This window comes from Poecilia mexicana, unplaced genomic scaffold (assembly GCF_051168715.1).
Source record: "Poecilia mexicana isolate PSO_F unplaced genomic scaffold, ASM5116871v1 scaffold_21, whole genome shotgun sequence".
Lineage (NCBI taxonomy): Eukaryota > Metazoa > Chordata > Actinopteri > Cyprinodontiformes > Poeciliidae > Poecilia > Poecilia mexicana.
The window spans coordinates 21,351,423-21,363,736 of record NW_028263390.1 but is presented as its reverse complement, the minus strand read 5'-3'; the positions used below and the strand labels follow the sequence as shown (position 1 = coordinate 21,363,736).

The following is a 12,314-nucleotide window of genomic DNA, read 5'->3' as shown; positions in this document are numbered from 1 at the left end:
ATTTATTGTTTTTGGTTGTTGAGTTTTATTTTTTATATTTAAAATAAATTAAAGTTGCAGTGTGGAGTGTTCTTTACTAAATTAAAGTTGATTGATCTTGTATTATTATGCTATTTTCTTTATATTTGAAAATGGTATTGAAACACCAATTTTATCATTTATCGCAATAATTTCTGGGACAATTTATCGTCCTGTAAATGTATCGTGTCAGGCCAAGCTAGTTATGACAGCATTTAATTTTAGGATACATAAAGTTATTTATTTATTTAAATTTAATCTCTTTGATTTAGTGTTTCTTTGCCTGACTTTAAAATATATCTGAGCTAAAAAAAAAAATGTAAATAAGAAAGCTGTAGCTAATGTCTCACTCATTCTCAGGCCAGCTAAGACTTCCTTTATTCTTCTGCTGACCTCTTTGGCTGCCAGACAGAGTTATTTCAGGCTAAAACAACAGCTTGTCCTGCAGCCGGAGGTCACAAAAGTCCCCTTGTTGAATATCTGGTATCGGAGTCCCGGCTGCAACAAGGAGCCGTGTAGCTTTAAAGACAACACACGTTTAAAAACAAGTGAAAACTTGTGCAGTTGTTGGTTTTTATTATAGCTTTACTTTAGTGCATTGAGGAAGTGCTCTTATGTAAAGAGGAAGAATGAGTAAGTGGTGACCAAGCAGCAGAGAGGTCAGATGATTTGGAGTTAAATAATTGTGACTGACTTCTCACATGACCCCTGAACGCATCAGCAGCTCACACAGACATGGCGCTGCTAGCTTGAGGCTTTATCTGCTCAGCACTTTACTATGATTAGCCGCTAAATTATCTGACTCATTGTATTCCAAAGGCTAAATTAGAGAAGTTAAACTAACAGTGAGTTCAAGGAAGCACGTGACTTTTCTCAGAACTCAGGGAAGTAAAATCCACACAGAGACTTTAAGCTACATGTTTTATACCCTCAGGTCGAAACATGCCAAACAGTTTCTGTAAAACGTGTTGCAACCTTTTCTGTAGCTGTGCTTTAAAAAAGAAAACGTTCCAAAAACAAACAGGCTGAATAGGAAATGATTTCATTTCTCCCAGCTGGTTTTCTGTTTACCTTTTAATCACTTTTGCGTCGTGTTTCTTCCACATTAGATGTGATCTTGTTGCACCTTCCTCGTTTTCTGCAAAGGATGTAGTTTTTGGTGTATTTTTAATTCAATCTTTCTTACAAAATAATTCTGTTTGCATTCAAATATTAAACAATTTTACTTCATCACTATAATTATTCAGCTTGGACATTATGAAATATTTGTTTTCACATTTTATTTTTTTTTATCATGTAAAGCACTTTGATCTGCCTGGTTGCTGAAATGTTCTAATCTACACCAATAAACTTGACTGATTGAATTTAGGTCCAGAATGTAACAGAAGAATGTCAGCAAAGTTAGATATTAACAATGTGGAAATATTAAATTCATTACAATCTTTTAAAATAAAGCAATAAAGGTCCAGTTTTTCTTACTGAACTGATACCAGAATATTAAAAAATGCCTGAAATTGTTACATATTAATAATAACATATGGTGGGTTGATAAATTAGGTTTCAGATTCTCCGTGGAGAGGCCGACTGCTCTTCCTTATCTCCTGTAGTTTGTAGGTTTGTCGGTCATCTGGTTGCTCGGTTACATTGCTTTGATTGTTGTCTTGTGATAGCAGCCTATCTTGACCCAGAGTTCACACAAACATAAAATCACTCAAAATATTCACTCAGTCACAAGGAAAAACATTTGGTTTCTCTCATATGAAGCTCAGGTGTTCCAGGTTTCTTTTTACCAGTCTGTAAATTCTTTGCAGCCAATAAATATCAAATATATTTATTTATTTTTAATCCCTGGCCTGCTGCCAGTTTTTAAAACTCAGATCCAGGCAGCACTGAGCTTTTCCCACAGCAGGCAGTTTTTCCTTTCCGGTCGAGTATTGACATGAAAAATGAAAACTGACCCTGCAGTCAAAATAAACGTGGAGGTTGGGAGTTTGAGACATTAATCTGTCAAACTGTCTGCTTGGAGATAAAAACTAATGGGAAAATGAATGATTTCAGCAGATAAAACAGCGTTCTGACCCTTTCCTCATTTACTCTGCAGGTGACCTTTCCCTGCAGAAGCTCTCCGGCACCGTGCTGGATTACAACACCACCGACACCTGCCCCGGAGGAACCAACCCGGTTCAGACCAGCATCGACTTCCAGTGTGGGAAAACCATGGTAAGACCCACGGCGACCGGCCTGACGGCGACCGGCCTGACGGCGACCGGCCTGACGGCGACCGGCCCGACTGGGACCGGTCTCTCCCTGAACAGGAGATGTTTAATAATCAGGATACATGGAAGTGACTGATTGGTATTGTGTTTTATTCTCGTCTGTTCCCTGACGTCAGCAAACACCTGCTCTGCGCAGCTGTTTTGTTCTGGCAGCCTAAAGAAAATCCCTGCATGTGTTTTAATATGTTTACAGATATGCAAACACAAATTCTGCAGCATTTCAGTTTAAAGGGAACCTTATTATGTGTCCTTGAACAGGTTAGGTTAGCAAAATTAGATAAAAAAGATAAAAATGTAACATTTTGCCTTTAAAGATTATAGTAATTTTAATTTTTGGGGTGTAAAAACACTTTAAAGGTGACCTACTCTTCCTATTGGCTATGCAAAACATGTTTGTTACATTTTTTGCATAAAAACATTCTTAGATAATGAGACTTTATTCTCTGCTCATTTCCTAATTTGAGCTGTTGCACTTTAAATCCATATAATCTGTTGGATTATTATATTACGCCTCCATCTCAACGTTTGCACATGAAAATGGCAGCAAACACGCACAATTATACATCCGTACATCTTTGAAAAGCAAAAGTGGGGCCTCCCGCACAACCAACAAGGGAATTCTAGATGCTCAGAATCTAGAATTCTGAGCATCTACAGCAGCCACTGTACAGAGCATACAGTGGCAAAACCAGCTGACCAAACATGCTGGAGCGCCATCTGGGTTGCTAGGTAACGGGCTAGGCTTTGCTGAAGTTGCTAGATAACGGCGCATTGCCTGATGATTTGTGACGTTACAATCAGTTTTTTTTAAATTTCACACACAAAAAAACATAAGTTATTGCCAAATAAGTGTTTTTAGAAGCCGCAGAAACCAAAATAGAAGAACAAAAACGTGCAAAATCTGAATTTGCCACGTTTTTTTGTTAGTTTCTGTACAAAATGTTTTTTCTTTTTCTCCATGAAATCGATCACTTATTCCAGGCTTCAAAATGCAAATTATTTAAAAATCATACAATGTAATTTTTCTCTTTCTTCCTGCAAATTCCAGACCGTATATATTCTGTATAGAATGAATGCAGAGCAACATGTGTCTGCTGATTTGGATCTGATCACTTTAATTCTGAGGGTGTGTGCTGTTCTGCGGTCTTGTGTGTGTGCGTATGTGTGTGTGAAAGAGAGAGGGAGAGTTGCCGTAGCTTTGGTAGTGATGTCATTTCCTGTCGAGTCACAATGAGATCGGTTCTGTTTCTGAAGAAGAGGGGCTTAGCAGGTTCATTATGTCTGACAAGAAATGAAACTCAATAAAAAAAAAGAACAATTAAATGATAAAAAGAGAAGATTATGCTGGCAAACTTTCTAGCCAACATTTTATTTATTTATTTGTCTTGTTGGGCTTCAATGTTTGATTCTGCACAATTTTTCAATGCAATGATGTTTCTTTATTATTTTGCATTTGCTGATATTCTTCTTTGATTGAACAAATTAAAGTTGTTTTTGCATGTTTGACCAAGCTTCTGAAGCTATTGGTGTGTTTAAGTGAGCTGTACTGGTACAGAGTTATCAAATAAGTTTGTAAGTGAGTACATTCATATGTGTTTTTTAAAAAAGGAACGTTTTAAATCAATTCAGCAGTTTTTCTGTATTTGATATCAGTCGATACTAAACCTAAGATTTTGGTGTCAGAAGTGAAAAAAATGGAGACTGTGTGTTTTTGTTTGTGATGGTAGGTTTGTGGCAAACCTTGCAAACGTCAAGATGAGCTTGGATCCAACCAAAGAGCTGCAGAGCTCAAATATTCACATTTACCTGGAAATTATAACTACAGAAAAAGTTTATTAAAAAATAAAGCTCAAAAGATGTTTTTTCTTAATAAGCAGATAAACTCTGTATACTTTAGGTCACACAGCAAACTTATGACGAATTTTTCCGAAAAGTCACCCACTCAGTAAAAAGCCGATGTCCTTTACGTTGTTTTCTGCTTGTTTATAACGAAACAGTTTTTTTCACACTTCTGTCTAACAGGGCACCCCAGAGTTTGTGGCGCTGTCTGAATGTGTTCATTACTTTGAGTGGAAGACCTACGCTGCCTGCAAGAAGGACAAATTCAAACCACACAAAGAGGTAGGAGTCCAGACTGCAGGTCCTGCTTGTAGGTTTCTGAGTGGAAAAGGAAACCGCATCTTTCTGCAGAAACAATTAGTCAGCTGACAGAAAGTGAAGCTTCCACATCTCATGAAGCGCTGCTGTTTGTGCTGAGCAGCAGAAAGCTGGTCACATGCTGTCACCGTGAAATGAATTTACGCTGCATTTCAGTCACAAATTACTTCTTTTTTTTTTTTTTTGAACTTCTGTTAAAAGTTCACTGATGTAACCGCAACATTTGCAACCAGTTAGGACTCAAACAATTAATCGTGATTAACTGTGATGACTCGATTATGGAAATAGTCGTCAACTGATTTAGTAATTGATTAATTGTTAGCTGGAGCGTGCCCTCAAAAAGGCAGTTTGCAGAAAAAACAGTAAATAACGTGTACAAAAATATAAATATTTTGTATTTAAGATTAAAAAAAAACTTCCTTGTTATTAAATATGTTCTACCCAGAACTCAAGTGGTTGTTTTAGCTTCACCTGCTTCAAATTCTGTTAAAAAAGTCAGATTAAGCACGTTTTACTATCCAACTATTGATCTGTTTATTAAAAAAATAAAACAATCTGCAGATTGTTGTTTTTCAGCCCTGCATTGTATTGATAAATCAAGCAGAAAGGCCTGAGCTTTTCACATGTTGTAGTATTTTTTTAGCTTGATTATTTGTACAAATGATCAAGACTTTGCTAAAGGAATGCAGTATTGCTTTTTGGGCTTTAAAGTGTTTATTTTCTTAAATATTTTGATTCTTATGTATTTTTAACATTGTATAAAAAGCTTAAGTGAGTGAATGAAAAATCTGCAAAATGCACCAATGTTTTTATCCTATTAATCATCAGAATAATCAAACACTAAAATAATCCTACCTGTTTTCTCCCTGTAGCGTTAATGTAAAATCCAGTTCCTGTTTGTGTTTCTGTTGAGTGGGGTATTAACGCTCCTGCTGTGTGTTTAGGTTCCCTGCTACGTGTTCGACTCAGACGGTAAGAAGCACGACCTGAACCCTCTGATCCAGGTGGAGGACGGTTACCTGGTCGACGACGGCAACGACGACGACTTAGACTTTTACATCAACATCTGCCGAAGCCTGAGTGAGTGAAAACTGATTAGATTTAGAAATATCAGGGTGTGCTGTGGTGGCGCAGGGATTAAGCACAACCCACATATGGAGGCCCCAGTCCTCGACGCGGCTGTCGCAGGTTCGATTCCCAGCCTGGTGACCTTTGCCGCATGTCTTCCCCTTCTGTCATTACTCACTTTCCTATCAACTATCAAATAAAGGCCACCAGAGCCAATAAAACCTTTAAAAAAAAAAGATTTAGAAAGATCGTGCCTTTTTAAAGCAGTTTCTACGGAAGAGCATTAGGGCCATACAAGAAGAAGAAAAAATTCAGATTTTTCTTTCTCTGAATTCTGACTTTAATCTTAACAGTGTGACTTCTTTTCTCAGAATAGACTTTTTTCTCTGAATTCTGACTTTTGATCTCAGAAGTTTAAAGATGAAATTCTGATGGGAAAAAAAAATCTACATTTTTCTGTGGCCCTAAACCTCATCTGTACGTTTCTCTGTAAAAAAAAAAAGAAAATCAGTGTCAATGTTGGCTGCTGAAAGTAGTGGCATTATTAGTGTTGGTCAAACACTCAAAGAATATTTGTACACGTTTCAGAACCTGTTACTAGAAACTTCCTGAGACTAACCTCAAAATTTCTGAGTTTTTTTATTGCAAATTCTCTGAAATTTTGACACTCTTTCTGAAAATTTCTGAGATTTTTTTATTGCAAATTCTCTGAAATTTTGACACTCTTTCTGAAAATTTCTGAGTTTTTTTTATTGCAAATTCTCTGAAATTTTGACACTCTTTCTGAAAATTTCTGAGATTTTTCGGATGGAAATTTTTTATTTTTTCTATCTATAATGGCCCGTCATGGGAAGTTGAGGGTTTGGATTTCATTATGTTCCCCTCTGATGTAGGTCAAGTGAAAAACCTTCAATTTAAATTTCAGAAATATTAATAAACTTTTGAAATTGTTAGATTTTTGTCACTAAATAGTACTTTGATTTAATTCCTTATCTTCTTTTACTGAGTGAAAGTTTGATGTTATGCTTGTTTGTCTTATACTTTTTTATTTACTTAATCATTACAACCCAATATTGAGATTACTATTAATTAATCATTTATTTTTAATGTGTCTATCTTTTGTTAGTCTTGAAATTATGCCACAGGAGTTTCCTGTTTAGAGACAATAATTTCCCCCTCTGATGCTGAACTGATCAGTTTCATTAACGAGGCTGGTAGGATTTTTATCGCAGGTCTCTGTAGGACTTCAGTTCTTCTGTTCTGTCCTGCAGACATTGCAGGTAAGTCGTGTCCAGAGGGCTCTGCAGCCTGCCTCGTCACCGGACAAGGCTCCTTCAGCATGGGGGCTCCCAGCCGGCCGCTGGAGGCCGTGTCCAGCGACAGGCAAGTCTCTCATCACTGCAGCTCTTCTCCTGCTTGTTGTTAAAACTGAACATGAAACGATTCCACTGTGCTGCTTTTTCAGAAAGTTTTAGAGATAGTTGATCAATTTAATTGTTTTCGGCTTAAAAAAACACTGATTTAAATTTCTTGGGTAATTTTCTATCCAGTTTGAGGTTACAGTATGAATTAAGCGCCGAGTCGACGCCTCCAGAGAGATGTGGAGAACACCGGCCGACTGTCAACATCACTTTCATCTGTCCTTCAAGCCGCCATCCCGTAAGTCCCACAGCTAGCTGCTAATGCTGCTAATGCTGCTAATGCTGCTAACACTGCTAACCCATCGACTCATCTGGTTCTCAGGTTTAGCTTTTCAGCTTCCAGGCATTAGCTGGGTACTAATGTTTTGGAAAAAACTTAGTTTTAGGAGTATTTTTACTTGTGTAACTTTATTCTGAAGTGTTGCTACTCTTACATGAGTAACATTTCTGAATACTCTCCCTACTCTAAGTAACTTCACTGCAGTTATTGTTAAAGTTTCGTAAGTTTTATACTGAAAGAAATTGATTTGGAAAATTTTCTTTTGCCTGATTTTGTTGTTTTGTAACTGTGACTTATATGAATTATTTTCATTATGCACTACAAAAACATCTTACTAAGTACTTTTGTTTTAATTTCTAGTGCAGAAATTAACTGTGTTATTTTAGTACACTTAAAATAACACAAAACTAAGTTACAGGTAATGTTTCAGTGATATGTAAGAGCTTGTTTCATGTCAATAACTTATTAATATTGATGAGAAACGACTCGTTTCACTGGCAGATTTTTTTTCACTTGTAAAATTGGAAAAATGTCTTGTTATAAGTGAAATAATCTGCCATTGGAATTAGGACGTTTTCGTCAACATTAATTAATCATTGGCTCATATATCTTGCTGAAAAGTTACCTGGAAGTTAGTTTGTCTTATTTCAAGTGTACTAAGATATTTGTACCAAAAACTAGACTAAAATTAAGATTCTCTTTTTTTGCAGTGTGAACTGTAAAATGCCAAATTTTCCACGTAAATATTTTGCTCCATGTGATATAATTTTTAAATATTAAATGATTCATAATCTGATCAGTTACTCAGTAACTTTAGTTGCCTTTTTACCAATACCTTTTTACTCCAATAATTTCTTGGATAAATACTTTTTACTCTTACTTGAGTGTCATTTTTGGGAACTTTTCCCTCCTCTGCTTCCAGGTAACTCCTGATTGTTCTCATTTCAGGGCAGCGTCCCTAAGATGGTGGCCGAGTCAAACTGTCGTTACGAGGTGGAGTGGGTGACTGAGTACGCCTGTCACAGAGACTACCTGGAGAGTCACACCTGCAAACTGACGAGCGAACAGCACGACATCTCCATCGACCTTTCACCTCTCACCCACAGCAGTAAGTCTAAACACGAGCTTTTTTAATCCCATGTTTTATTATTCAAATCCACCAGTTTAAATTTACAATATATCAATATGAACATCCAAGCAACGATGATCACTAAAGAGAAAATGATCTGCAGGTACAAATTGAAAAACCATAAAAACTCTGAATTTCTTTTTTAAAAACAAATGAATATAGAGACATTCCATCCATCTTTCACCAACGAAAAGTTTTACTTTTATTTTAAAACTTCTGGGTGTCTGGAAATGTAAACATCTTTGAGAATATGGAGGCAAACCTGCTGTTATGATGCATCTTTACACCAAAAATGGTTTGAGCTTCGAAGCGCTTAATGAAATCTGATTGTTTTCGATCTGTAATCGATTGATTGTTGGATAAATGTATGGTATTTTTGTCCAGTATTACTAACTAAAAAATGTTTTTCTCAGTTTATAAAATCAAACTCAGATCAGATGTTGTAGCTTTTGGCTCAAAACAGTCTTTTTAAATTCTCATTTAAATGATATCTTTATTCTTAAGCTTCCTGTTTTTATGTCATTTTGTCATTTATTCAATTTTACTGATTAAAATAAGCTAAATTTATTTAAAATCTGTTCATTTAAATTAAAACTAAAAGGTGATTCATTCAGCTGGTAACTTAATTTTTAATGACAAAGCCTCAGGTGTTTAGAAACGGTTTCAATGAAAATGTCTGAATTTCAAACCCAAATGTTGCATCTTTGACAGCAGTTTTCTTTTGCAAAAATAAAAAACAATGTATAGCACAGATGCACAAAAAAGAAATAAAATAATTTAAAAAAGCATAGAAGCAGATTGAAATGTGCTTGAATGAAGCCTGGAAATGAATTTATTTTAATGTTTTTTAACATTAAACAATTTAAAAAAATCTTGTTGACTTTCTGAAAAAAGCAATGCAAAAAGAAACTTTAAATCATTTCAGCTCATAAAAATTATAATTTCTATGTAGTTTTCAAACAAACGTATATATATTTATATTTTAACACCAACGTAAACCCAGTCAGATCATCTTTTTTCATGAGTTTTGCAGACATGTTGTTGGTTTTGTGCGTTCAGCCTCAGAGGGGCCCTACTTCGTCCCGTCTCCGTCCGGTGAAGCCTCTGAGAGCTACCTGTACTACCTGAACGTGTGTGGGAGCGTCTTCATTGATGTGTGTGGCAGCGACCATTCGGCCTCGTCCTGCCAGGTGAAGAAGTCCGGAAGCAGCTCTAAAGTGGCCGGAAGGTTCCAGAACCAGACGCTACGGTAATGTTTGTCTCTGTGTGCCGGTTTCTGCTCTTTAGATTTAATCAAATATAGATATAATCTCAGCTTATTTATTCATAATGTGACACTTAATGTTTCATATCTGATTAAATGTTAGTTTTTTACAGAGAACCAAATGTTTATTATTTGATAAAATACAATTCCTGACAGGTTTATGATGTTTTTGTTTTCACGATGTAAAATACTTTGAACTGACTTGAAATGTGCTATAAATTTAAACTTGATTGATATTATTGTCTATATTATTGATCATAAGTGGGCAATATTATATCTCATTAAAAAAAAACATTAAAACTATTTTTCCCCTCACATTTTTCCTAAAAAAAAAAAAAATTAAAGTAGAGCAACGACAACAAAAATGATACAGAAAACATCTAACATCACTCTGAACTGTAGAAACCCAATCATTGTTTTGGTGAAAAAAAATACAGATTTTTCAATAAGACAATACAATTTGATTAATCAATAAGATTTATTTACCGCTCAGCCCAAATTATAAGTAATAAAATATCCATTGGTACCTTTGATAGCTTCAGGTTTGCTTTTTAAAGTACATGTGGCCTGTAAACTTGTCACAATCTGATGTTTCATCACAAATTAAGAGGAAACTCTGGCCTGAATTTGAAAAACCTGAGAATTGGATTTGTATGAAAATAAAAAGGTGCAACAGCTTTAATGAATCTGCAGAATCTAAATGTTTTGTACTCAGTTAATATTTATTAAACTGTTATTTTCTCCTCTGCAGGTATTCAGATGGAGACCTCAGTCTGATTTATCCAGGTGGAGATAAATGCTCCTCTGGCTTCCAGAGAATGACCATCATCAACTTCCAATGCAACAAAACCGCAGGTGAGTTGGACATTTTTGAACATTTCTGTAACATGATAACATTTTTTGAGCATTTACTGCTTTTATAGCTTTAAGACTGATCAGAAAACAAGGTGCAGTTCGAAGGTGAATGACAAATCATGTCATAAAGTGATTTTATTTTTTTCTCTTTGTGTTTTACAGCAAACAACGGACATGGGAGTCCGGTTTTCGCCGGGGAGACGGACTGTACATATTACTTTAACTGGGACACGGCGTTCGCCTGCGTCAAGGAGAAGGAGGACCTGCTGTGTCAGGTCAGAGACGGCAGGAAACACTACGACCTCTCACGCCTTACGAGATATCCCGGTGAGTTCCTCCTTATATCTTATTTAAATCCGCCTCTGATTAATCCAACCAGCAATTATTTTTCCTCAATTAATCCTTCCACTGAGTTTTTAAATAATTTTCGCTATTTTAGTATTATTTCATTTGATGTCATCCAAGTATTTCTGTGGACGGTGATCCACTAGCAGTCAGTGCTGCAACAAATCTGAAGACGCTTCTGACTGGAAACTGTTGCTGTGTGACAGCTAACATGCTAACAGCTCAATTTCCAGGGACGATATTCCACAAAGTCGTAGCTCGTCTCTAATATTCCATCATAGAGTTGACTTGAATTCAAAGTCCAAACAAGATGGCCACTCTAGGCACGCTGACATCTCTCAGAATCATGGAAACCCAAGGAGTCCGTTGATGGGGAAAAAAACAAATTTATCGCTTCATAGTTCTGAACTAAAAAGAACTTTGAGAAACCTGGAACCATTCATGTTTGTCTTGATCTTTTGTCTTTTTCTCTGTTCTGCTTCAGAGTCGATGGACGGTGAGAACTGGGTGGTAGTGGACGGCCGAGCCACCAAACCGGACACGCATTACTTCCTGAACATCTGCCACAAAGTCCTGAGGAGAGGAGGAGCTGCCGGCTGCCCAGATGACGCCTCCTTCTGCGCTGTGGGTAAGACGTCCACAGGAATCCTAAATATTACACTGCAAAAGCACAAAATCTTTCCAAGTGATTTTGGTTTCCACTGTAAATATCTCAGTACAAGTAACTTTTCAGCAACATAAGAGATCTCAGAGTGCCGATTCTGAGATTTACATCATGTTATAATGTTATTCCCTCATCAAAAACAAACCTGGAGTGTTGCTTTGATTATTTCATGCATGTTTGAGAAATGCTTTAGTCTCCATGGTAACCATTCAGCTGTGCAAAACGCCTGTGTGGACTTAGCCCCGCCTTCGAGGCGCAGCTCCTCCTCTGAGCTGCAGTTTCCCAGACCAGCGCTCCCTCACTCAGCTCCTTCAGACTAGCCAGCAGCAATTAGCAGCTACGCAACTGCTGAGCTCATTGTAGGAGCTACTTCTCAGAGCAAAGCTGGTGAAAACGTTGTTAAAGGGTTAATGGAGGAGCCATGTTGTGATGACTTCATGAATGCAGAGTTTTAAAGAGACAGAAGCCCAATTTCAAGGCATTAAACTACGGAGTCAAATGTCTTAAGTCACATTTGATGCAGCATTTTTAGGCGACTTGATTGTGCTATGAAATTAGATGCCTGAAAAATAATACTTCCCATGTTATAAGTGAAATAATCTGCTGGTGGAACTGGAACCTTTTCATCAATATTAAGGAATTATTGACTTAAAACAAGCTCCCATTTCTTGCTGAAATGTTACTTCTAAGCTAGTTTTGTCTTATTTCAAGTGTACCAAGATATTTGCACTAGAAACTAGACCAAAGATAGTTGGTAAGATATTGCGTTTTTGCAGTGTATCATTATAATTTATGCTGCATATGACGGGTCATTTATCTAATCATCTCTTTGTTTCT

The 12,314-nt window shown here is 36.6% G+C and overlaps 1 protein-coding gene across 1 annotated transcript in view; it reads left to right on the top strand.

Moving 5' to 3' along the window:
• The window catches only part of igf2r (insulin-like growth factor 2 receptor), a 43,353-nt gene that overhangs the window by 6,375 nt on the left and 24,664 nt on the right, over positions 1-12,314 (top strand). Inside the window, exons 3-12 of the mRNA XM_014986019.2 lie at positions 2,120-2,238; positions 4,317-4,415; positions 5,396-5,531; positions 6,791-6,902; positions 7,070-7,178; positions 8,169-8,328; positions 9,409-9,598; positions 10,365-10,468; positions 10,631-10,795; positions 11,298-11,441. Coding sequence (XP_014841505.2) covers positions 2,120-2,238; positions 4,317-4,415; positions 5,396-5,531; positions 6,791-6,902; positions 7,070-7,178; positions 8,169-8,328; positions 9,409-9,598; positions 10,365-10,468; positions 10,631-10,795; positions 11,298-11,441 — 1,338 coding nt within the window. The remainder of the gene's footprint in view (positions 1-2,119; positions 2,239-4,316; positions 4,416-5,395; positions 5,532-6,790; positions 6,903-7,069; positions 7,179-8,168; positions 8,329-9,408; positions 9,599-10,364; positions 10,469-10,630; positions 10,796-11,297; positions 11,442-12,314) is intronic.